Source organism: Ursus arctos, unplaced genomic scaffold (assembly GCF_023065955.2).
Source record: "Ursus arctos isolate Adak ecotype North America unplaced genomic scaffold, UrsArc2.0 scaffold_1, whole genome shotgun sequence".
NCBI lineage: Eukaryota > Metazoa > Chordata > Mammalia > Carnivora > Ursidae > Ursus > Ursus arctos.
Window position 1 is genome coordinate 102,603,160 of NW_026622763.1, and position 26,488 is coordinate 102,629,647.

General features: G+C 46.1%; 1 protein-coding gene across 3 annotated transcripts in view; it reads left to right on the forward strand.

Annotated features, from left to right (window-relative positions):
- The first annotated feature begins 8,380 nt into the window (after positions 1 to 8,380).
- Positions 8,381 to 26,488, forward strand: part of ATG16L1 (autophagy related 16 like 1) — a 37,536-nt gene continuing 19,428 nt past the window's right edge. Inside the window, exons 1-7 of one of the 3 annotated variants that reach the window (XM_026491669.4) lie at positions 8,381 to 8,665; positions 12,020 to 12,113; positions 16,344 to 16,449; positions 17,156 to 17,229; positions 18,111 to 18,362; positions 23,156 to 23,221; positions 25,785 to 25,871. In XM_026491669.4, the coding sequence (XP_026347454.2) occupies positions 8,551 to 8,665; positions 12,020 to 12,113; positions 16,344 to 16,449; positions 17,156 to 17,229; positions 18,111 to 18,362; positions 23,156 to 23,221; positions 25,785 to 25,871 (794 nt within the window). In that variant the 5' untranslated portion in view covers positions 8,381 to 8,550. The remainder of the gene's footprint in view (positions 8,666 to 12,019; positions 12,114 to 16,343; positions 16,450 to 17,155; positions 17,230 to 18,110; positions 18,363 to 23,155; positions 23,222 to 25,784; positions 25,872 to 26,488) is intronic. The other 2 variants (XM_044380746.3, XM_026491670.4) reach the window with 2 other exon arrangements.

Below are 26,488 nucleotides of genomic sequence, written 5' to 3' on the forward strand. Positions count from 1 at the left end.
GTCACTGGCTGGGGCGTCCGAGGGTCGCATGGACAGCTTGGATATGGTGGTGGCTTCGGAGCGCAGCTGCTGGGGTCATTAGTCGATTACTCGTCCCCAGCAGGAGAGCTGAGAGGCACGAGTTCAAAGGCCAATACCCAGGCCCTTCTTTAGTTTAAAAATGCAAAAACTCCTTCGCTTGAAGGCTGTACGAAAACAGAAGGTGAGCTAGGTTTGGCAGGTGGGCCATATGCTGCCGACCCCTGGGTTAAGGCGTAGGTTAAGGTTTCTGTTGCTTGCACAGAAGAGGCAAGTCTGGGTGACACCAGGATACTGACTTAAGGCTGCTTGTCCTAATTCCCAGTGCAAATTAGTCCTTGACACTCAGGCTTACACACCTGCAGACCGTACCTTAACTGGTAATTTAAGGATAAAGTAGCTGGGGGGGGGGGCAGGGCTTCTGTAACAGACCTGCAAGGACAAAGGTACAGCTTAACAAGTCACAGGGGAGTCCCTAGGAAGAATCAAACGTCTGTGAGATGTTTCCCCACAACCCCAGTCCCCAACACAGCAGAGGGGTCCCTTACTCTTAATTCCAACACACACACACTCCTAAGTGAGATGGAGCTGAGAAGGGTTGAAAACCTTCATGGGCGTGGAGGTCAAGTTGGACCCAAGGAGATGGGGCTTTGAGAGAAAAAAGAGGTAAAGAGGATTAAAGAAACTGGAAGGAGGGAGGGAGAGAAAGAGACAGAGACGGAGAGAGTGACACAGAGAGAGACTGTGGACGAGATGGTGGGGGCCACTCTGCCCGCCAGGGTGTGGTCAAGTGGTGCCACCCCCAAGGTCTAGGGCAGGGCCTGGGCTGTGGGAGACCTCAGAGGCGAGTTGGAGAGCCCTTTCTGAATCTCCAGCTCATGGCGGACTCTGCACGGGCTGGACTGGATCACTGGAACCTGCAGGGAAGGACAATGGAACATTCCATGATCCTGAGTGGCGTTCCCCAGCTCGATCATTCTGCCCTGGACTGGACTGCCCCACACCTCCTGGGAAGCAAGGGCGGTGCTGGGGTTACCCCGGTGGCTGGAGAAGCCATTTGTCTGCGTCCAGTCTTTGACGAGACTAAGGGAGCTCTGCAGTTTGACTGTGGGGACGCTTAAGAGCCCAAGGTCTAGTGCACACGATGGGATAGAAAAATTTCCTTACTGGAAAGAAGAGGTGCAGGACAAAATGCTGGAATGCAAGTGAGTCACATACCACAGAGTGGCCAGTCCTGTGCCCCGTCCCTGTTGGACACTGTGTCCCTGGCTGGTTCCTCTTAATTTGGGGGTGTCCTCCCCGAGGTAGTGCCTGGGTCCTGGGATTTGCAGAACAGAGGGCTATTTCAACATTTGGTCTTTTTAAAGACAAAAGGTCCACTTGATACCTCAGCAAAGATCCATGTCTCATGACATGCAATATTTACTTCTTGACTTTGTCAGAATTCTAGTCCACCGCTGCCCGCTTTCTCTGATGTTCTGGTGCGCAGCAAGGCAGTGTCGGGAGGGGCTCCACGCAGCTATTAATACCCAGGGAGTCACTCCCACGATGCCACTGGAAATGGTCTCCCTTCACTTTCCGTGGAGGGGGAAGAGAAAATAGTTCCACCATATGGCAACAGTATTTCCCGTATTCCAGGTCTATTCTAATATTTCTAATTGTAACTTTTGGGTTATGAACATTTTCTCTCATTGACAAATACTATTATTTAGAACAGAGATTAACTCACTCGGAAGTTCAGGAGATTTCCGATCTAGGCACTTTTCCCCAAAAGCCTGGAAACGGTGTGCTGGTTCACACCAAAAGTGCTTGGTGAGAAGAGCAGTGTGTTTGTCAAGATTGTAAAGGGGAAAACCCTGGCTTCGTGCCCACCTGTGGGGGCCTGACCATTTTGCCTGCCCAGCCCTGGACTTTTCTTGGGCTTGTCTGATGTATTAATCAGGGTTTTTGGATGGGAAGCGGAAATAAAAACCCAATGTAGGGGCACCTGGGTGACTCAGTCAGTTAAGTATCCAACTCTTGATTTTAGCTCAGCTCAGGACCTTGGGGTTATGAGATCGAGCCCTGAACTGGGCTCTGTGCTGGGTGTGGAGCCTACTTGGGATTCTCTCTCTCCCTCTGCCTCAGCCTCCCTGCTCACATGCTCCCTCTCTCTCTCTCTCTCTCTCAAAAATGAAAAAAATAAAAACAATGTAAACCAGCTTTAGTAAAATGCAATGGTGTATTGGTTCAAGTAACCAGACTGGGAGGAGAATAGGGCCAGGTTAGTTTCAGGAGTGGCTGGAACTAGGGGCTCCAATACCATCAAGATTCTCAGTTTCTCATCTCCTCTTCTTGTGTGATTGCCCCGTCTTCTTTTCAGACTAAGCTTTTCATGACACATGGGAGGGACATGGCGACCAGTGGAACCCGATGCGTATCCCCAGACTTCCTATCCAAAGGAGAAAAGGGACTCTCTCTCCTAGATCCAGTTTAAAAGTTCCTGTGCAGAACAGTGATTGGCAAGGGTTTCTATGCCCATTCCTGGGGCCAATTTGCGGCACGGAGGGACAGGGAAATGCCATGAATGTAGTCAGGAGCGCAGAATCTGTTCATAAAAGAAGGGGGGCTGGGCTGTCTGAACAGAAGTTGTGTCCTATGTCTCCCTTCTTCTGAGAACCATCCTTTCCCTTCCACCTGGGGGGAGCCATCCTGAAAGGCTGATGCCATCCCTTTGCCCCATTGATAGTTAGACATGGGCATCTGCTAGCCCACCAGCATCCTCTCCCAGGAGTTTAGAACTGGGGCTCAGAGGTGCCAGGCTTGCTTGTACTGACAGGCCGTTGGAGGGGCCACGTCTTCACTGTCTGGGTGGGAGGACTGAGAAACAAAAGAAGCCCAGCCGCCAGACAAGAGGAAAAGGAAGTGGCAACTTACGGAGGGAAGTAGATGCCGAGGGCTGAGCATTCTGATGGGACTTGCGTCCTGGTTCCCCCGATCCCTGGTGTCAGCCACATCCCCACCCGCTGCCAGCTCTCTGCAACACCCTGGATCTGAATATCCCCTCCCTCTCCCTTAAGGAAGCTCAAGTTGCACTTCTATTGCCTGTCATTAAAAGCATTCTGGGAGTGCCTGGGTGGCTCAGCCGGTTAAGCGACCAACTCTTGGTTCCGGCTCAGGTCGCGAACTCAGAGTCCTGGGATCAAGCCCCGCATTGGACTCCACGCTCAGCAGGGAGCCTGCTTGAGGATTCTCTCTCCCTCTTCCTCTGCCCCTCCCCTCCTCTGAAATACATAAATATATCTTTAAAAAAAATAGCCTTCTGATACTCATCCTAAAAAAACAGCCACAACCCTAATGTGCTGACATGTAGCACAGCAGCATGGTTAAATGGGGGGGGGGGTGTTCGTTCTGGTGTCAGGGTGTCAGTTTTCCTCGAACAAATCCGAGCTCTGCCTCTTCCTAACTCTGTGACATGCACAAGCTACTTGACCTCTGTGTGTCGGTTTCGCACCTGTAAAAGGAAAGATTAACAGCATCTGCATTGTGTAGGGTGAGAAAGAAAGAAGTTAAACCAGGTAGAGCACAGTCCCTGGCGTGTAAAAATCACTCAATAAAGTTTGGCTGTTATTCACGGTAGGAGATGGCAGGAGTGTCTGGGAGAAATTTAAACATCTCTTTAAAGACCAAAGAAGCAAACCAAGGGAGCTAACTTCCCACAAACACACTCTCTAGCCACGGGTCATAGTCCCAGCTTGCTAGATGTGCTATGCCGAACGCTCAGCCACCATTCCAGTACTTGGCTGCCACTACGGAGGAGGGATAACAGGGGCTTCCTCTAAGAAAATTGAGCTTTGCTATAAAGCTTGTGTTGGGGTATAAGGCTAATACCCACCTCAGACGCTGTCATCGTTAAAATATGAAATCTGAGTATCAACATATATAGAGAGTAGATGATGGGACCTGCATGTGCTTTAGTCCGGGTGCAGAATCTGGGGTTTCTGGGGCGCCTGGGTGGCTCAGTCGTTAAGCGTCTGCCTTCGGCTCATCAGGCTCCTCCCCTGGGATCCTGCTTCTTCCTCTCCCACTCCCCCTGCTTGTGTTCCCTCTCTCACTGGCTGTCTCTCTCTGTCAAATAAATAAATAAAATCTTAAAAAAAAATAATCTAGGGATTCTTTCTGATGAAATTTTCTCATAGTATCCATACATAGGCAAACACAACACTAAATAGAACAAAGAAAAACCAAGGGATAAAAATGTTAAGCAACACATGCTTATAAGGAATCATGTTTACTGTCATAAAACAGCAATATCTGGAGGGATCGTTAGTATGTCTGAAAACCTATGTTGGTTGATTTCTTGGTCATCCTTTGGTTTACTAGCAGCTACTATGTTTATCTAGTAGACAATTAACACAGTAACATGGTTAGCTTACTTTCACTTTTAGGGATCTAATTTTGGAAAGAGTTGAAAAGGAGTGGAAGTAAAGAATTAAAGATCAACAGTGGTTTAAAAAAAACCAAGAAATTATATTTTTAAAAAGAATAAGAGGAAAAAACCCAGAAGAGTCAAACCTCCCTGGCACGGCCTCCTGGCCAGCCCATTTTTACTTTCTTTTTTTTTTTTTATTTAAGATTTTATGTATTTATTTGAGAGAGAGACAGAGAGCGTGTGTGAGTACAGGGGGTGGGGAGAGGGGCAGAGGGAGAGGGAGAGGCAGGCTCCCTGCTGAGCAGGGAGCCTCCAATGTGGGGCTCGATCCCAGGACCCTGAGATCATGACCTGAGCCAAAGGCACCCGCTTAACCAACTGAGCCACCCAGGCGCCCCTCATTTTTACTTTATATTCCTTGAATAACGTACATTCAGATCTCCCCTCCTGAAAAGCGAGCTCTAGGTCAGGATCCAAGCCTGGGCCCTCTGTCTTCCACACTGGGCTCACCCCTGTGCCAGACCCACACTAGGACTCAACTGTTTACACTTGCCCATTGAAAGATAAAAGGAATCAGAAAGACCTAAAGGGGAAAGACCAGAGGAAATAGGACTGTCGTCTGAAAGTTGGACTTGAAGTCTGCCGAATTGGAGGAGCACTAGAGGACCTCACAGATGAGGTGCGTAGGCATTGATGGTTAGGGTGAAAGTCTCTGGGAAGTTTTTAACTGTTACGTTAAATCTGGTTATACTTCGCTTCAGTGATACTAAACTTTGCACAGAGAAACTTCTTTGGTGAGTGATGCCTCTTCCACTCCTCCATGAGCAAATTTGCGCTGCTTAACACACTACTACAAGAATCTTGGAATATTTTTCTTACACCTTACATCAATTAGAGGCAGTCAGAATCCATTTCATAGATGTTGCTTTCCAGCAAAGCATGCTGAATTCTTTAAACAGTCATTACTAACCAGAGCAAAACTAAAAACTTTTCTCCTAAGACTCATTATCTGTCTCCAGAATATTCAGACAACCTCATTTCCTCCTCCCTCCTCTTACTCATCCCCATCCAGCCATTCCCATCAAGGTCCTGGGAATACACCTGAGGCCTCCACATCAGACTGCTCTTTACCAGGATGCCTTCCTTTTTGTCTAATTTAGGAATTAATTACATATGATTTCACATTATTCTCTGTTTTACGTAGTCTAGTCGAGCCAAACTGCAGTATCAGCTGGAAGATAATGGAGTACAGTGGTTAAGGGCGCAGCTGCTAGAGTCGGGAGCCTGTGTGTGAACCCCGGTCTTGCCACTGACTAGCTAGGTGTCCTCAAGCAAATTATTTAGCCTCTCCGTGCTTCAGGTTCCTCATCTGTAAATAAGAATGAAGATGGTAACAGGAGCTAACAGTAAGCTTACCAAGTAGGGTTGTTAGGAGGATTAAAAGAATTACAATGTGTGAGGTTGTCAGAAGAGTTCATGGGCTAGAACACTGTGGAAGCTTTCATGCTTCTTAGTTATCTCCCACAGAGCTCAGCACCCAGATGAATACATGGTTTTATAAATACACGTTCATTCTTATAACTTTTTCTTGCATATATAGTACAAGTGTAATGGGTAATAATTAGAAAACACATATAAGATATAGAAAAAACACAATAAAATAAAAGCACATGTCAATTATACTCAAATTAAAACAAAAACACACCAGCAATACCACTGCCCAGAGTTAATGCTATCAGTATTTTCATATATTCTATTCACTGATTAAACAGCATTTACTGGGGTGCTTGGGTGGCTCAGTCGGTTGAGTGTCCAACTCAGTTTTGGCTCAGGTCATGATCTCAGGGTCCTGGTATCAAGCCCCATGTTGGGCTCTGTGCTCAGTGCAGTCTGCTTCGGATTCTCTTCCTCTCCCTCTTATTCATTCATTCTCTTTCTCTCAAATAAAGAAATAAAGAAAATCTTTTTAAAAAACCCCAGCATTTACTGAGCACCTAATATATAACAAGCTTCATGCTCTTGCAGGCTATGATGTTGAGCCAAAAGAGACACAGCTCCTGCCTCACAGAGTTTACCATCTGGTGTGGGGAGATACACCTTCATCAAGAAATGATATAACTATGCAAAGCCACAACTGTGATTATTGCTATAAAGGAGAGGTAAGTGTGTAGTAGGGAGACCTGACCTAGTTGTAAAGGTCTGTCTTTGAAGGTTGTGAGGCAGTGATTACTGAGTTGAGAATTAATGCATAGGAATTAACTCGAAGTCAGAAGGGAAGAGTGTGCACAACAGAAGCACAAGGAATCCAAGCGCCCTGCTATGGGAGGGAGTATGGTGGGTGGAAGGGAGTGAAAGGGTCCAAGGTGGCCGCAGCATACTAGATAAAGCTGGTGGCTTAGGGAGAGGGTACACTTAGCAGAGCTTTGTACCCTTAGTTTAGAAATTATATTTTTTATTCATTTGACAAATTTTGCCTATGAGGAGCCAAGCATGCACTTCTTTTACATAAATTAGATTTACACCATACACTGTTTTTATTAGGAACATTTTTTGAACAGTAAGTGTACAGTAATTTAACCTCTTATTGTTGAAAATACAGTTTCCTATTTCCCACTATTATGAACTATGCTGTGACAGATGTTTTTATATAGACATTTGTCCAAATATTCAACACAAATTTCTACAAGTGGAATCGCTGGTTCTGCAAATTTGTTAGCATGTTTTAATCATAATCTTGTCTGGAAAATTAGCACATTCAACTGTCAAGATCTGATGCTATGTGATGCTATGGTCTTTTGAGGTTGATCCTACTGTTACATTTGGGGGCATTTCTGGTGACCTTCAGAACACTGCTCTCGTTTTCTTCAGTGTGTGAGAAGGTCCCTCCTATTTCTGATTCTTCCTAGTGCTTCCCACAAATTCAGAGCACTCAGTACTGACTGCCAACAAAGTGCCTTTAACTACAGCTCTAGAAGCCTGACTGACCTACTCCCTGGCTACGCAGGAGAGGAAAGGCTTTTTTATCTGTGTCTGAAGAAGCTTCCACTGGACTTGAGCCACACAGGAAGAAAAGTCAGGTTCTGATATTCCTTTCATCTCCTCTGGCCTCCTACTTCGTCCAGTTCCATTTTCATGCAGTAAATTCACTAACTTTTTAAAGGTAAATGGAGCTCAGATGATTCTATTACAGACCATTTCCATTCTACTGAGCCGACAAATGCCATCTTCTCAAGAGTCTCTCTTCCATGGACCACCTTCAATTTCTACTGGCAAACTGTCCTTTTGCTCTTTCAATGTCCTGTTTATGTCCCCACCCTTAGATTACCTTCTAAGAACCCATTTACTGTGAAAGGTCTAGGCTTCTATTCACATTTTTCTTTAAGTGTTCCATTTCTTCATTGTAAAAAACCTATCCCCAAGGGCAATGGGACACTCTTGCCAAACTATAAAGCCGCCAGACTTTGGGTGAAGTTAGGCTTGTACCAGGCATAGCGCTTACGGCATTACATAGGTTATTCCTTTCAATCCTCACGGCAACCCTGTGAGGAGGGTATCATTAGGGTCCCCATTTTACAGATTAGGAAATTGAGGCTTTGCAAGATTGCCACTCATCTAGGGTGACTCAGCTACTGTGTGGGGAGTGCCCCCCACTTCTGCTTGTAAATTGAGGCGATAAAGAAAAGAAAGGCAGGCCAAGAAAAATATAAATCGGGGGAAGGCTGCGAAGGAAACGTGAACTGACGGGCGGCTCCTTCCCTGTCCCCTTCCCGCGGACAGCCAAATCTCCGGTGTAGCCCGCACGCCGCCTAGCGGCCGCCTCTCTACTCCCTACGCTTCCGGCCTCGGCAGGGCGTCATTAGCCAGCGCCTTGCGGCGCCACCGACCACGCGCGTGCGTGCGGCGTAAGCCGTCGGGTGAGGGGGCGGGTTTTCCGGCCCTAACCAAAACCCTTTCCGGCAGGAGCCGGAAGACCGTCCCAGAAGGCATTGAAGGCGGCCTGTGCGTGGAAGTGAGCTCTGGGCCGCCGGCCTTCCGGCGTCCGCTGGTCGCCCATGCTGCGGCCCGTGGCCGCCAGCCCCTACTCGGATTGGCGGCGCTGAGGCGCCGGGGCAGCGCGCGAAATGTCGTCGGGCCTCCGCGCCGCCGATTTCCCCCGCTGGAAGCGCCACATTTCGGAGGAGCTGAGGCGGCGGGACCGGCTGCAGAGGCAGGCATTCGAAGAGATCATCCTGCAGTGTGAGCGGCGGGCGGGCCCGGGCGGCGGGCGGGCGGGCCCCGCAGCGGCACGCGGGGCGCCGGCGGGAGCCGGAGGCCGACCCCCTGGCGTCGCCCACGCGCTTTGCGGCTGACCCACAAACCCTACGAGGCGGACGCCCCATGCTTTTTTTTTTGGATCGTACTCTTTGACATTAGAGGGCTTTCTTTACTAAATTGTGTGTTCTTCGTGGGCAGGCACCATTCGTGCTTGTAATCCCAGCATCAATGCTTGTGTATTTGAATGGGCTCCAGAAACGTCCCGTTTTGGGCCTCGTGTTATTGAAATTGTCACTGACTTTAAAGCATTAACTCGCGTAATTAACATTGTTCTCTTACTGTAATGAAATGTTCAGCCGTTGATTCCTCAGACCTCTCATTTTTACTCCACCTTGGTGTTCTTTTTTTTTTTTCTTTTTTAATGATTTTTTATTATGTTAGTCACCATACAGTACATCCCCGGTTTCCGATGTAACCACCTTGGTGTTCTTTAACTGGTACGCATTTTGAGCCCTACTCTTGGTTGGGACATCGTTACTGAAACTTCAGTGTGAAAGAGGTTTTCTCCTCTCCCCACCCCTGTCTGCCGTTTGAGTACAAAAATGTTCGTACCCTTAGTTGAGTCCTCATGAGCATTTCCTTTCCTCTTCCCCAATTTTACATAACTGGTGAATGACACATTTGTGGGGAGAAATGGGCACTTTCCGTCCTAGGGTTCCATCTACCCCCTTGAAGTAAGCCTGACAAAAGTCTGGAGTTAATGATGATGAAATTGAAAGTAATAGTCGCCTGTTAATGAATTCTGACTGTGCTATATCAGTGGTTCCCAAACTGATGTGCACATTAGTATCACCTGAACATTAGAAAGCCCAGACCAATTAAGTTGCAGTATATAAGGGTGAGACATGGGAATGAGTGTTTTTTGATGTTCCCCAGATATTTCTAACGTGCAGGGTGGTTTGAGTGCTTTGGTAAATATGCATGTGTTATTTCACTTTATCTTCTCGACAATTCTATGAAGCAGTCTTTTCACCTTTTTTACACATGAAGAAACTAATGCTGAGAGATTAAGAAACTTCTTTGGGGAGGCATAGCAGATTCATGTTGGAGCCTGGATTTGAACATAGACTTCATGGCTCCTAACTTTTGCATTTTGTTTTTCTCACGGGGTTCCAAAGAAATGATCCTTCCTTGCTTTCACTGAAGCCACCCTCTTAAGAAAGATGGGAAGAGAAGGGAGATGATGTGGCTGTTGTGCTAATTCCTTGTACTCTAAGAGATCCTCACAGCCAGAAGCCCAGAAAGCCCTTCCCACGAAAACGTGGTTTCCCACGTGGGTTATGTAAATTCAGGTGGTCAGTGTTTATTGAATGCTTTGTCTTAAAAGCTAAAATACACTTAAAGTCACATTGGGCTGAAAGTCTGACTCCACACCTTACTGATCTTTTCACTTACTTTTCTGAGTCTGGTTTGCTCCATCTATAAAAGGGGTGAAGCTTGCCCTGCCGGCTTCATAAAACTGTGTGTATAAATGCTTTGAAAGCCATCTATAAAATAGTCTATAAACAGAAGTTGCTGTAATTGCACCGTCAGTGATTGAATGATTTTTCTACATTGAAAATGGTCATTTTGATGGGAGGGGGGAGGATGTAGGAGAAAAGTCAGAAGAAGATCATCCTGGAGAGGGAACATGTCACTAAATAGCTGTGATGAATAGTGCATCCCCGAGGGGCTGGGATCCCGGAATGATATGAGAGGCGATTGGGGGCTGGAGAGCAAGACAGCCTTTGCCTATTCACCTTTTTTCTTTAGGTCAGCGATTGACATTTGGGGGTTCACTTCCGTTTTGCCTGTGGAACACCTTCCCTCCTCTCCTCTTGCCTTCCCAGGCCAGTCAAGTTCAGCCCCTGCCTCTGAACCTAAAGAGAAAGATGAAAAGAGACTGTAAGGACAGGTGGCAGCTTCCCTTCACCTGGATCCCTCTCTTTAGTGAGAGGAATTTTAGGAAGGGTCCCTCTTGAATACCTCCTGTTTTTTTGAAAAGACCTAATATCACAGGGCACCCAGCTCTGGTGTGACATTTTGAAGATCTTATTAGAGCCCTTTGACGTGAGTGAACATCCAGGGTTGGAGCCATACTTCCCTGTTCTGCTGAACTGATTGATTAAATTAATGTAAGTCAAGAATATTTGTTTTTGCCCAGGAGTTCCATTTCCGTATATAAAAGAGAAATGGGACTCCAGACTCTCTTTAAGAAGAAGGAAAAGCCCTTCCAACATCGATATTCACTAGCATAAACCCTATCAAAATTTTGTTCTAGAGCAGTTCTAATCTCAGACTTTTAGGATTTATGACAATCCCCATCAAATGTAACTATTCAACAAGTTTCCCATGATCAATCTCTTGTTTTGCTTAGTGGCCCCTCCCACTTTGCCAGTTCCTGTGTAACTGTCATTCCTAACTACTTGTCCTTTGAATTCCTGCACCATGTTTCCTGTCACATTTGTTACTTTCAGAAAAAAAATGCATTTTCTTTCTTAGGTTCTCTGCTCTTGTGTTCTTTGACATGTTAGCATCTCCAGCCAGTCACCTGAGCAAGGAACTTCAGAATAATCTTTGACTTCTTACTAGTAAATGTCTGTTTATGTCACTGCCTGCTTTTAAAATCTGTTATTTTACCATTGTCAGTAAGGTCTGAAGTTTTCATTCTGCTCACTCATGTGTTGGTTCCAACTTTCATTTCTATCCACTTGCCAGATAACTGCTACCCCTCCTGCCTGGACTCTGTCATCTTCACCTGTAAAACCATCCAAGCATATGAGTAAAGATCACTCTTGTCCTTTTTATACTTGACCCTCTCCGATACTTGCACTCCTTGAGGTCAAGGACTCTCATTCATGTTTGTATCTCTAGTGCCTTGATCTAAAAATTAAATTTTCTAAGTGTAATAATAAGGTAAAGCTCTTTCGCATTACTTAGAGGCACATGACATTTCATTTTTCCATTGTGTTTGGGTTTTTTTGTTCTGTTTTTTGACTCCTGAGATAAACATAGGTAATTGGGGGACATTCTTTAGGCATGTTTCCACAGGTTCCTTTGGCTGGGCCGATTGTGCTTAGGCTAAGAAGCATTGAAGGAGTGTATGTTCCTGGGTTTTGGACAGTTGCTACGATTGCTGTCAAAGTGTAGCACCGTTAACTTTGACAACTAATGAAAATGAAACCTACCCAGCTCTTCCCTGTTCAGTTTTTTTTTTTGTCCAAATATTTATTAGGTATTAAGTAGTAATGTATACATTGGTTGTAATAAATAATTTTTTCTTTTCCTTTTTAATAGATAACAAGTTGCTAGAAAAGTCAGATCTTCATTCAGTGCTGGCCCATAAGCTACAAGCTGAAAAGCATGACATCCCCAACAGGCATGAGATAAGGTATTTTGAAACTATCCTGTGTTGCTTGTGTCTCTTCAGTTGAAACGGGTCTCAGTTCAGCTGTCACTTCTCTAATTGAGAGGTACTGTTTCTGTGCTCCAGTTTTTGTCAGTTGCTTTCAGATAAGAACTTGTAAAGCCAAGTAAGTAAAATCCTCTCTTTGAGAGTATGTGCCCACCCAGAAGGTGGGCCGTAAGCCTGAGAAGTCACTCAAGGTGGGTAACTGGACCAATTCCTCCTTCAGCCTACTGGGTTCACTTTTTCAAAGTAATCACACAAGTAAGCATTCTTGAACAGATTTACATAGATCTTGTTAATACAGGATTGACTGGTGCATAAACATAAAGTGCTTTTTATACAACACAGGTCTGTTTGATCCTTTTTAAATTCATTGGTTTTCAACATATTTTAATAGAGTGTGCAATTAAGCTAGCAGGTTGTAGCAAGCTTTGTGTTTTCTTAGAGATTAGGAAATACCTGCATTGTAATAGAAAGGTTAAGCATTGTTTCCTTAAATACGCACATATGTGTTCATGATGGGGATTTTGATGTGTTTGTGTGGGTCATTCATGTAAACTGTTTTTTTTAAGGTGTTTTCTTACTCATTTGTGAGAGAGAGTGTACGCGCAGGCGTGCACGAACGGGGAGGGGCAGAGGGAGAGGGAGAAGCAGGCTCCTCACTGAGCAGGGAGCGCATTGCAGGTCTCGATCCCAGGACCCTGGATCATGACCCTCATGAGGTGAAGGCAGACACCTAACCGGCTGAGCCACCCAGGCGTCCTATAAACTGTATTTCTTTTTGGTCCATAAAAAGGGTCCAAAAAAATCCAAAAGTCAGACTTCATCAAAAACAGTTTAAAGAGAATCATTGTATAGTCTTACTGTCTTTTTCCCGCTGTTTATCCTGTTTGCGTATTAAATTGAGGGTCCGTGCGGGAACAGTACCCATTATTGCTGTAGAGCTACGTACTTTTTTGCATATCAGCTAACATTTAGCAGCTGTAAAAACAAGTCGGTAGTAATTTAAGGGGTTTTTAAAGCCAGAAATGCGAGGTGTAGCAGAATTTATTTCTCTCTGTAGCTAAATCTGTTACATACCTGCCCGCCATCCATGTTTCCTCATCTGGTCTCATGGCAGACCAGCATGGGCAAGAGGAGCAGATGGCCCAGCCCAGGTTCTGTCCTTGCTTAATAATAAATTCAAGAGATCCTTCCTGGCTGTGGCCCTGGGAGGCCTACTGTAGTATTTAAAATATTAGTTGCAGTGTTCTGCTCAATTTTAGGTATAGAAAATGCCATTTTACCTTTTTCATCTAAATTCAATCAACTGAAAACTTGAAATATTTTGTTTCTATCTAGTTAGACTCTTGGTGACTATATTTCTCTATCCTTTATTGGTCAGTCAAGCTCATTTGGAAAGGGCCTATAAATAAATATACAAGAATTCTTTTGACTGAATATCACTGGAATGGTAATTTAATTGGAGGTCCTTCTTTTCCTAAAAACTCGAGCCCCCAATCAGGCCTCTCCTCCTGACTGCCTTGTTTCTATTAATGGTGTCCTTATTTTCCACAAGTCATCCATGATTCCTTTTTCCCCTCAGTGTCCTGCCCTTCCTTGTTGGTAGTCACTCACTCAAGCATGTTCATTCTTCACTCGCACACTCCTGTGTGTCTGTCCCTTAGTCCAGTGGGGGAGACCAGCTCAGGGGGGAGTTTGGTGGCGCCATCAGGGTATTTACAGAAGACGGGCCTGGTGGTTTCCTTCTCCCGCCTGTTTCTCCTTAAGTTCTGTCCGTCTCATCCTGGTTAGTCTTTTTTTTTTTTTTTTTTAAGATTTTATTTATTTATTTGACAGAGATAGAGACAGCCAGCAAGAGAGGGAACACAAGCAGGGGGAGTGGGAGAGGAAGAAGCAGGCTCCCAGCGGAGGAGCCTGATGTGGGGCTCGATCCCATAACGCCAGGATCACGCCCTGAGTCGAAGGCAGACGCTTAACCAGACGCTTAACCGCTGTGCCACCCAGGCGCCCCTCATCCTGGTTATTCTTAAAACACTACAGCCTGTGATTAAAAAGCTTTATCTGGATCAATTATCTGAGTCTCTTCTGAAGTGTTTTAATCCCTTTGCTTTCTGCATAGATTACAGCACAGAAATAGTTGATTCCAGTCATTTTCTATGTGTGCTTCCTAGATGGCAGCACTGGCAAATTGTTAGAAATGCAGAATCTTGGGCCCCACACCAGACCCACCATTTCAGAAAGTAGTGGGGGCGTAAGGACCATGACCCGTAATTAGGGGATCCTGAGAACCACTGCTTTAGACCGTGGCTGCTCTGGAGTCCTTGTCCATCCGCAGCACCAGGCATGCAGTGAGTGACCTGATGCTAGCTTTTTAGAGAAGGGACTGGTTTTACATTTGCATATTTCACAGTGCTTTGCATTAACGTAAGAGGATTTGATAAAAATAATTTCTAGTCCTTCTGTCTTATTTAGGATGGCTTCTTGTGCAATGTGTTCCACTTTCTAATCTCTTGGCTCCTACTTCATGGGCGAAGATTGGGGAAGTATTAGGTTGCCTCAAAGGATGAGGTATTAGGATATGCTTAGAACATGCCATAAAAATACCTTTAGACATCAAGGGTGAAGTAAGGGGGAGTGTCACACTGCTCCTTTCCCTTCTTGTTTATGATAGGGCCTATAGAAGGGGCCGTTCTCTCCCTCCTTTCAGGTGCTGGTGTCCTACTTTTCCAGCGTATTCCTCTTCTCCATCCTGTGCTTTCCCTGGGTGGTGGTTTAAATGTCTGTCATCGGAGGGTTCTCACAGCCAAAACCCTGGTCCTGAACTGAAAACGTACAGTTCAGTCACCTGCTACTTCTGACATGGATGCAAACCCCTGCCAAGTCTCCAAAACGACATCGACTCTTGAGGGCACTTGAGCTCAGGTCTGTGGCCTCAGATATGTCTGTTTGCTGACTGCTTCTACTTGTCCGCCTCCAGCTTGGACCTCTGTACTTGATGGGCAGACTCTGGCACCCGGTTTCCACTCCACACACGGCCTTGGGTGCCCACACTGCACTCTTCAGGCCTCCTCTCAAACCCTAGGCCTTCCCATCTCCGTAGGTGGCACCTGCATTTTTCTCAGTTGCTCAGGCCCAAAGCCTTGGAGTCCTCATCGATGCCTGCCTTTCTCTTAGACTCCACGGATAGCTCAGAAGGCAAATCCTGTGGGCTCTCTCTTCAGACTGGATCTAGGATCTGACCACATCTCACTGCCTCTACTCTACCACCTTGAGCTGAGCTGGACTTTGTAACAGCCCACTAACTGGTCTGCCTATTTCTACCCCTGCCCCCCTGCAGTCTGCTCTCCCCCCAGCAACCATAGCAATCCTTTTGAAACCTAAGTTATTCCTCTGCTCACAGCACTACCGTGGCTTCCAGTCATAGTCCCTAGGGGAGCCTGGGAGGCTCTGCATGTTCCCCCCCCACCTCCTCCCTGATCATCTTCTCTACCCTCCTGCACGTGGGGCTCCACTCATACTTTCTCCCGAGGACATCAGCTATGCTGTCGCCTCCAGGCCTTTCTGACTCGACATTCCCTCTGCGCATGAGCGCACAGCCTCCAGGGGCCGCGCTTTTTTCCAGTCTGCAGTGATGTCGTCCTCTCAGAGAAGCCTTCTCTGAGTGCCCTCCACAGAGGCCTTGCTCTATCCCCACCTTTACCCTGCTTCGTTTCTCTTCACAGCACGTCTGATCCCTGGACCTCATGTATTTACTTATTCGTTGTCTGTCTGCTCTTAACTGTTTATCGGTCGCCTGAGAGCAAAGCTTTGTGTTCACTGCCTTCTCCCTGGGTCCAAGGTCAGTGCCTGGCACATAGTTGGCACTCAAACATTTGTCGAGGGACTGGACCTTGTTGTCTCCTCCATGTTTACCTAAACCTCGTCTGGAATCCATGTTTTGTTTCCGACACGACCCGTGGTTCAGGTGTGGTTGTTTATTTTACCACGTGTCTCATGTTTCCTACTTTCTACTTCAGGTTTATAGTGGCTTAGAACCACATTGGCCCAGAGAAACAGAACTGCTTTATTGGTTGCATTGTTGCGTACAGGTTCGAAATTCTGAGGTTACTGTTTCACTGCCCAACTGAAGAGGTTTGGGGTCTGATTGGTTTTTTTCTCCTTTCCTCTCTTTTTTGCTCGTTCCTTCATCTGCCTGGTTTGGGGACTTAGTCCCGGACACGATGGTGCCTGGAATGATAGTCAGCAACAAGAAATGGCCCAGCTGAGAATTAAACACCAAGAAGAACTCACTGAACTGCATAAGAAGCGTGGGGAGGTACTGGTAGCCGCTCCTCGTCTGTGCTCTGCTCTTTGTGGGCCCCGCTTGCACTAGAATTTGCAGCCGTTCTGATTACATGCGGCATTGCCCTCTCTCTGGGAATGCAGCATTGGGAAAGCTTGAGGGCTTTCCCTCCATCAGCAAGAGGGCAAGCCACTGAGGTTACTGCTGGTCACCACACTCCCAGGTGGCATGAAAGGTACAAATGGAGAAACTTCAAAGGAAAGAAGCCTGCTGCCTGTTCCAGAGAAGGTCTCACTAGTACCTTCCTAGAGTGTTTGAGAACCCTACAATTTTCTGAAAAATTCATTAGAAAGAATGAAAAAAAATCCTGGGCTGTGTTAATCCTGGGTGGTGGTTTGATGGCAAATTTTGAGAAGATGCAGTTTCTCATCAATACAGCTGAACTGATCATTTAATCAGCCGAAGAGTGTGAAAAGTGGCTGGGGTCAGGGGACAGACGGCTCCTCGGCGGGAACCTAGCAGTGACCTGTAGCATTACCCGTCATTCCCATGAGCATCCGCATCAGCCCTCCTGCGCCTTGCTGCCACCCAGCTTGTTTCTTCCCCGTGTCTTGGTCCAACCCTACAGGGAACCTTTTCTTTCTTCATGATAAAAGAGCCCACTGTTGTTTAGTTTCCTGCTGAGGTCCTGAAATCTCTCACTGATGCAGGTGTTCTTCTCCCCCCCCCCCCCCCCCAGTTAGCTCACTGGGTGATTGAGCTGAAAAACCAAATGCAGCAGAAGGACAGGGAGATGCAGATGAATGAAGCAAAGTGAGTAGAGACGACACCTCCTCCAGGGCTGGTCATGGGGTTGCACTTTCTGATTGCTGTTCTCTCATGGGCGGGGCCAGTGGTGATCGCTGGTAAATGGTCGCCACACGGGACTCAGCAAGAGTGTCATTTCTGTGCCTGCGCAGCCTAGGATATTTTTCTATCTGCTGTAAGGATAGCAAAGGCAAGGACAGTGCCCTCAGTCTTCCAGGTTCCCAGCAAGCCCCTGGGAAGTACCCTTGGCCCTTGTGAGTGTCCCCGAAGCATTCATGGCTCTCCCTGTGACCACTGCATAGGAGAGCTGGCGTCTCCTGTTGTGGAGATAGGGTCAGGGTATATGAGCGTGTGGGCCTTGGGAACAGGGATGAGTTTGTCGGCAGGATAATTCTTGATCAGGGAGAAGCCTGGGATTCCAAATCCTAGGACCTTTGAGCTGGAGGGGAGCCTGGGTTTTATCTATGCCTTTTTTCCTTGCTTTGTAGACAGGGGTCTCTAAAGGCCTAGAAAGGTATCTTTGCTCATTGAGTGATAGAACCAACGGAATGTGCAGAATTTCTAGTCTCCTTTTAAGCCCTGTTGGTTCTCTATTTAGGCATCAAAAGTTCCTTCTTCAAATCCTGCTTTTCCGGTCATTCATCGCCTGGATGAATTTTACCCTAGGTATTTCCCCTCCTGATGGACTTGTCCTATAAACCACTGGGGCTGGGCTTGGGTAAATGAGATGTTTGTAAACGTGAAGAGTCCTCCATGGCACCTGGTGTGATGGCAGAAGTTATTGTAGGGGGCCCACGCTCATAGAGCTCTAGCATTCGGCCAGGTGTCCTGGCTCCTCACGGGGCTCCGGAGTGGCCCCATTCCTTTTCTCCACATCCTGCTTTCAGAATTGCAGAATGCTTGCAGACTATCTCTGACCTGGAGACGGAGTGCCAAGAACTACGCAGTAAGCTGCAGGACCTCGAAAGAGCCAACCAGACCCTGAAGGACGAGTATGATGCCCTGCAGATCACGTTTACTGCCTTGGAGGAGAAGCTGAGGAAAACTACTGAAGAGAACCAGGAGTTGGTCACCAGGTGGATGGCCGAGAAAGCCCAGGAAGCCAATCGCCTAAATGCAGAGAATGAAAAAGATTCAAGGTGAGACATTAGCCCACAGGTACTGCTTTCCATTTTTAGTAAAGTAGAGCCTGGTTCTCTGAAAAGACAAAACAAACCTGGCAGCTCTGATGACGGGGGATGGGATGAGCCGGCCGGAAAACACTCGGAAAATCCGAAGTCGTAGTGGTGCATGTAAAAGAGATTGGAGTTTGTAAGAACACTTTTACGGCTGAGTGGAGGATTACCTTCCATAAGGGTTTTGGCCCATACAGTTTTCGCCAGTGAATTCTTTCAGTGTTTCAAGGAGAAAAGCTAATTCTTGAACAATAGAAGGTAAACCGGAATTAGAAGATTGGAATTTCCCCATTCCTTTTTTTTTTTTTTTTTTAGATTTTATTTATTTATTTGGCAGAGAGAGACAGCCAGCGAGAGAGGGAACACAAGCATGGGGAGTGGGAGAGGAAGAAGCAGGCTCCCAGTAGAGCAGGGAGCCCAGTGCGGGGCTCGATCGCAGGACTCTGGGATCACGCCCTGAGCCAAAGGCAGACACTTAACGACTGAGCCACCCAGGTGCCCCAAAATTTCCCCATTCCTAATTTATAAAACCATTTGGACCCATACCAAGGCTCTTGCTGGTATGGAAGAAGACTACAGTCTAATCTCACGTGAATATAGATGTGAAATTCCTAAGTCAGATTGACTGGTACCTTTTTTTTTTTTTAAGAGCACTTGGGTGTGCACAAGGGATGGGGATGGGGGAGCAGAGGGAGAGAGAGAATCTTAGGCTCCACACTCAGTGCAGAGACTGATACAGGGCTCCATCCCACAACCCTGAGATCATGACCTGAGCCAAATCAAGAGTCAGATGCTTAACTGATTGAACCACCCAGGCGCCCCAGTACTTTTTTTTTTTTTAATTCACTGCAATCCTAGGATTTATCCCAGGAATTAAAAGATGGTGTATCTGCAATTAAATCTATCACTTTGGATGATAAACTATAGGACCGCTTTAGTAGACCCTAAAAATGCCATTTGCTCAGACTCAGTTCCCAGTCCTGATAAAAATCCTTAAACTTGGAACAAAAGCTTTTAATAAAAACACCTATCTGCAACCAACAACCGATAGTGTTCTTAACAGGGAGCCCTTCCACCAGGAGTTGGTCTTGGTGGAGGGAAACGTGTGTGTTGAAAATTCCCACAGAGTCTAACACATGCATTAAAACCAGGAACAGTAGAAGGAAAGGCTCACTGTCTCCAACTCTGACCGATATTTTGGCTCTCTGACCAGATAGGACACAGAATGCAAGGCCACTAGACGGGGCAGGGGCTCGTGCTCATCCACCTAGAAAGCCTAAGAAAATCCAATGAGAAAACTAACAGTAAGTGGTCAACAGATCAGAACATAGGATTTTAAAGCCCTATGTTTGTAGTTTGGAATTCGAAAAGATTATTGCAGTTAATCTAAAAGAATGAGAATAGGAAAGAGTCGTAAGTAATAATGATTACTAATCCTACCAAATAATATATTTAAGTAGATTTCAGAATCAGTAGAAAAACTGAAAACATAAGGTAGAAGTAAAAAATGTGATTATCTTCTTTTTATGAAAAATTTCTAAATATTATGAGGACTTTCTAAACATTAAAAGTGTTAGAAATAAAAAGTGGACTGTATAAAATTCTCAGATTTCTTAAAACACAAAAACAATCAGGGAAGACATGTGCTTGTCACGTAAATATCCTAAAGGGGAGCCGATAGAACAGGGCGAGCCCTCAGACTGACAGGTGTGAGGCACGGGGAGTTGATGAAAGCAGGCGTGCGCACAGTCAGGAAAGCTGGCCCAGAGGGCTGTTGGGAGGAAGGGGGGAGGCACCTTCACGTTGTCCCTCGAAAGCCCATTCCACCACCCCCTGAAGGGCAACTGGGCATGACCTGAGAGTGTTCCCACTTGTTGGACTTCATTCAGCAAGTCCTGAGACTTGGTCATGGGTATTACTTTGTGATGGCACATTACTCGTAGTAGTGAAAAATAAGAAGCAGTATCTCCTGCTTCAGAAGTAAATTGTGATGTTTTCATACAGTTTACTTTTACAAAGTCATCTAAAAATGCATGTCTTAGGAATACTTAGTGACCTGAGAAGATGCATATAATTAATGTAACAAAATAAGATAGGAAATCTTTTCATAGGACATAATCCAAAATTTGAATGAATTCGAAAGATTAAAAGGGAATTCTATTGCTAATGGTGTTTATTTCTGTGTGGTAAGACTGTGGCTTTTATTTTCTCATTTTATACTTCTCTGTATTTTCTAACTTTAAGTTTCTATCATATTAAAAAAATGAGCTGTCCTTTTTAATTCGGTCTCATGTTTACATTTTTTTTAAGATTTTATTTTTAAGCAGTCTCTATACCCAACATGGGGCTCAAACTCACAACCCCAAGAACAAGAGTCACATGTTTTACTGACCGAGCCAGCCAGGCGCCCCTCGTGTTTAAGTTAAATAGCTTGGCCTATGCTGTGGACTCCTTAGGCAGCTTAAAGGCAGTGAACTCACCAGGGTCACCCGGAAGTCAGTGCAGCATGTTGAATGCCTGCCGGGGGTGAAGCAGGCAGGCGTGTGGTTAAGGAAGGATCCTAGGTCATCACAGTGGACAGGAGAATAATACTTCCTATTGAACATGGGGTGCTAGGCATATTACGTGTCTGCCCTTGTTCTTTCCTTTGGAATGTTTTCCTCGGGATTCGCCCCTGGCTGTATGCTCATCTGATTGCATAGGCGGAGCCTGGGGTTTCTTCACTTTGCTCAGACTTACTCCTTAGAAGCTTTCCCTCCTTCCTGCCAACCACCGGGTTAGACGTTCTGCTTCTCGCAGCCTTTGTTTACCTGAGCGACAGCATGGCACGTTTCACGTTTTGAAGTAGCTCTTCGTGTTCTGTCTCCCTCACTAGGCTGAGGTGGGTCTTCACGGGCACAGTGGCTGCTGTGTCGGATGCACTCCGGGAATGTTTGAACTATTAAGGCGGTTTCTTTCCTCCGTTCTAATGAAGGAGGTGCTGCTGGTGCTTTGTCCTCCCTGTGACCTTAGGTCTACCCTTTAGCCCTCCTTTACAGCAGGTGCCTTTCTAGTACATGAGTTGTTCCATGCCCCACACCAAGATTCTGGTTTTCCCTCAAAGGTAGTTCATTGGTCATCTATTTCAGCTAAGAAAAAATTACTAAACTTTGTTATTCTGTAAAACTTAGTTTTCATCTTCCAGATATAAAATTGAGTATAGGGGCCCATAGATGGCTGAGACGGTTTAGCGTCCGACTCTTGATTTCGGCTCAGGTCCTGATATCAGGGTTGTGAGATTGGGCCCTGCATCGGGCTTCATGCCCAGTAGGGAGTCTGCTTATCCCTCTCCCCCTCTGCCCCTCCTCCCACTTGTGTGTGTGCGCACGCGCACGTTCTCTCTCTCAAAAAGTATTTTTTTAAAAAATTAAAAATGGGGGTGCCTAGGTGGCTCAGTCAGTTAAGCGTCTGCCTTCAGCTTGGGTCATGATCCCAGGGTCCTGGGATCGAGCCCCACATCGGGCTCCCTGCTCAGCGGGAAGCCTGCTTTTCCCTCTCCCGCTCTCTCTGCTTGTGCTCTCTTTCTCTTTGTCAAATAAATAAATACGATATTTCTTAAAAGTAAAATTAAAAAATAATAAGAGTATAAGTTGCAACCTCATCCTTCCCATGATTCAGATATGCCATCTAGAGGACTTCTTCCTGTTTTGAGAATTGACACTGGTAGGAGCTTTACAAAAAAATTCCATTAGAATACTTGACGGGGGCTTAATAGCAGTGCTAGAATTCCGGGTTAGGTGTTCTCCACATACAGGGTGAAACCACAGTTAGAGACAAAATTGCCTTGGAAGAGAAAACGAGGCCAAGATTAAAAACGGGGAAGATCCTGAATTTAGGACTTGGGGAGAGACAGAAACTGTTCTGAGAAGGGCTAATAGTGGACTTGACTGTTTGGCCACTTTAAAATTTGTCCACAGCCGAAGGGCGCCTAGGTGGCTCAGTCAGTTAATCATCCACCAACTCTTGATTTTCAGCTCAGGTCATGGTCTCAGGGTCCTGGGATAGAGCCCCGGTGGGGTTGCACGGTCAGTGGGGAGTCTGCTTGAGGGTTCTCTCACTCCCTCTCCCTCCACCCCTTCCCCCACCCTCTCTCTCTAAAATAAATACGTATGTCTTAAAAAAAAAAAAAAAAAATCGTCCACAGCTGAGACGTCTGCGTCCAGCCCTGGTAGGTGAAGCATGTGCATTTTGACAGTTCAAGAAGCTCATACCTCAGTTTCCTTATCTGTAAAGTCGTGCTAAATCTCAAAGCATTGTTACAAGGATTAAATGAATTTTAAAACCTGGAAATAACAATACCAAATCAGGGACAAGTAAATTCTGAGTAAATCTTGACTGTTAACTATTCATGCTCTTGATACGTTGGTGTCAGCCTTTGCTGCAGAAAGCCAACTCTTGACCGTGACGGACCCTGGATAAACCTGATGCGCCTTTCTGTCCTGAGAGGCCCCGGGTCACGACGGGCAGGCCTCTCCCTTGCTAGTTCGCTGCTTTCTCTAATGATAGAATTCCTCTTCTGGGCTTTGCTCTGAAATCCTTTGTAACAGGGTTCATTACTGATGTCACTGGTGCGGGTTTGGGACTTTGGTATCTTTGCCCGGGGCAGTTATTTTAGATGCACTGAACAATAAAATGTGTCGTGAGAGCTGGTAGTTTACTGAGGCCTGAAACACTGTGCTTTCTTTAAGCAGACATAACTAGTGGGCTTTTTTCAATAGGAGGCGGCAGGCCCGGCTGCAGAAAGAGCTTGCAGAAGCAGCGAAGGAACCTCTACCCGTTGAACAGTAAGTAGAGCTATTCCAGCCAGAACTGCCCTTAGTCATTTGATTAGTGCTTTTAAAATGGTTTTATCATGTTCTTATTTCTGTAAAACCATTTTACAGATTGTGGAAAGGAAACTAAAAGATTTAAGGGAGCCACTAAGCACACTGGTTACGTCCCCGAAGGTTGCTCAAGTTTATGTTCCTCATCAGCTGGGGAGCCCGGAATGAGTGACCACCTTGCTGCCTCCCTCTTGACACTTTGATCCGTTTTCTGCCCCTCGTTGGGCCTTTTGGAGTGTATCACTGGGCTAGGGTTCTTTCTCTTGCTCTCCGTTCTTGGCGTGTGACTTTGAATGGAGGTGTGGGCAAACCTTTGAAGCCTAAGTGAAAACGACAGTCTCTTGGAGCAAGAAGGATTGAATCCGTTTGGAACTTTCCCTGATCTGGATTGGGGTGGAGGGTCTTCCCCAAGATCTGAAGTTTTGTGTTAAGAGTGGTGGATATTTTAATGACTGAATTCCCTTTGCTTCTAGTTCATGATGTGTTCCTTTTCTACTGGAAAATATTCCGGAGTATAGTATTAGAATTGTGATGTACTGGGTTTTATTTTTATTTTTTTTAAAGATTTTATTTGTTTATTCATTTGACAGAGAGACAGCCAGTGAGAGAGGGAACACAAGCAGGGGGAGTGGGAGAGGAAGAAGCAGGCTCCCAGTGGAGGAGCCCGATGAGGGGCTCAATCCCAGGACCCTGGGATCACGCCCTGAGCCAAAGGCAGACGCTTAATGACTGAGCCACCCAGTCGCCCCTGATGTACTGGGTTTTTAAAACATTGTTTGTTTCCTTATAAATGGAGGGGACTGGTTTGAATTTACATACAGGAGTCATCCGCCAGACCAGGTGTTAATTTATAAGAAAAAAAAGGTTTTCATACCAAGGCCGTGCTTTAGGTTCAGAATATATACATTTCTTATATACTCTCAGTTGTGGAAAACAAATCTCAGATGTATTTTCCTGACACTGCGAAGTAAATAAATGACCTAGAAATGACAGCTTACAAAAGCATCATTTGTCTGCCTCCCAACGGCAGCATAAACTGGGTGTGACATGACTTAGGTCAAGCATGCTGCCCAAGAGCTCATAGAAAGGGGCCGAGTGAACCTAACCTAGGTGTGCCTGACTGTAAAGGCCTGTTCTTAATCTCTGTGCTTCCCGAAGAGCAGAGTTTCTGGGGCAAAGGACATTTCTGTCTTTGAAGAGTTGTGATAACCAGTTGCCACATCCTGGTATTTTCTTGTGGCCCTGGGCCTGTGCACGGTTCTGTGTCTTCGTGTCTGTCGAGTTCTGAAAGCATTTACGTAGGCACGGTTCATGATCGCTACTCTTGCTGTCTCTGCTGCTCTGCTGTCGCCCTTGCGTGGACACAAGTGACTCCCCCAAACCACAAGCATGAAGAAAAGAAAGGCCAGCCTTGTTCTCTTTCTTCAGGCTTGCCTTTGTTCTTCCCTATATCCTGGCCTAGACTGGGGTCAGTTGCGTGGAATCCTAAGATCAATAGCCAAGGAAAACAAATTTACTTTGACTTGGTTTAACTTGCCTGGTAACAAGTTAAGTATATATTTACATAATCCGGATAATTAATCATGGAAAAATCTTGCTCTCAAGTTCTAAGGAGTCTGAGCATTAGGTGATAAAGGCTTGGGTTGTTAACGTTTTATTATTTTACTTCTGATTGCAACTCGGTAGGAGGTCATTAAGACCAAAATAATTACTTGCCTTCCCTCCCAACCAGGAAAAGGGGAGGGTGAATTCCAGAGGCGCTTTGTATCTGGTGGGGGCGGGATAAGGCAGGTAAACAACAGGGCATTTCTGTGGCTTGATTATTTCACGTAAAGCATGATGGACTCCCCAAGTGTCAGAAGCACCAAGGGCTGAAACCTAAGCAAAAAATACCCAGAGTTAAAAATGAATTGCGTTTGAGATTTGCTTTCTTGTTTCTATTACTAAGGCAGTATTTAAAGCCGATGTTAATGCAACCATTGACTCCATAGCCCTTGCAGCAAACCCTTTTCTTACTCCCCTGGATCTCCTCCTTGCCCTTTGATTTTCTGGTACCCAGAGCTGCCCCAGCTGTCCTCTGTGCTGTGCTCAGCCCATCGAAGGGAACCATTTCTTGGTGAGCACTATAGTCCGGTCGTTCATGCCCTTAGCTGCGAACCCGGCCTGAAGGAAAGACTCTGCCTTGGCAATGGGTGTGTGGTTCTAGATTTAATAGATCATCATTTCCTTGCTTTCCAAAGTGGAAGCTGTGTTTACACCTCAGAGGATCAAAAGTTATTTTTATTTTTTAAAGTTATTTTCAGTTGAAATTCTGGGTTTGATGTCAACACTTTAAACGTTTCTTGTAGTACTGTTCAGAGCGCAGCGTTCCTGTTTCTCCAGAGGACCCTCGGCCATCTCTGTCACAGCCCAGTCGCGTAGGCTGCGTGTGACTAGGAGATGGTGCTGGCGTTTGTGGGACACACTCGCCACAAAGCTCCTGCCAAGCAGGATCAAAGACTTGGGCTCTTGCCCTTCTTTCCAGGGACGATGACATTGAAGTCATTGTGGACGAAACCTCTGATCACACTGAGGAGACGTCTCCCGTGCGAGCCATCGGCAGAGCAGCCACGTAAGTAGCCGGGGCGGGCCAGGAAAGGGGAGCTCAAGCTACAGTCTGACAGCACATGTGTGGTCGCGGCAAGAGCAGCCCGATGTACCCAAGCCCCTCGCTGCAGCGCCCAGCCCTTCTTGCACAGCCATGGAGATCGTGGGCTCCTGAGTGTCCACATCTTCCTCTGGTCACCTCCTTATTGGAAGCAAGCTGTCCCCTAGTGCTGCCACCACCCTGTGAGGGGAAGTGGGAGAAAGTGTGGCTTCCCACAAGGTGGACGGTTACGCCTTGTTGGGATGATTATTTAGATTCTACTGTTTACTTCGTACTTGGGTTCCAGGACTTTTTCTCTTTGCTAAATAAAGCAGGACTGAAAGGATGGGGATTGGTTATTAAGAGCCAGACACTGTTAGGTCAGTCTGTGACTGAGTCATTGTCTAAAGTGCAGTTTCTAGGACGGTTAATTTAATGTGAGGGAACCTTGTGTCTTCTAAATTTCGAAGCTGGGTCCTCCCTCCTGCCTTCCCCCTGTTTTCTGGTGGTTTGCTCCTCTGAGGGGTTTCTTGGCTGGGGTTTGGGAACTGGTTGGGAAACATAATCCCAGGTACCTATTTTTGTGGACTGTTTTTATTGAT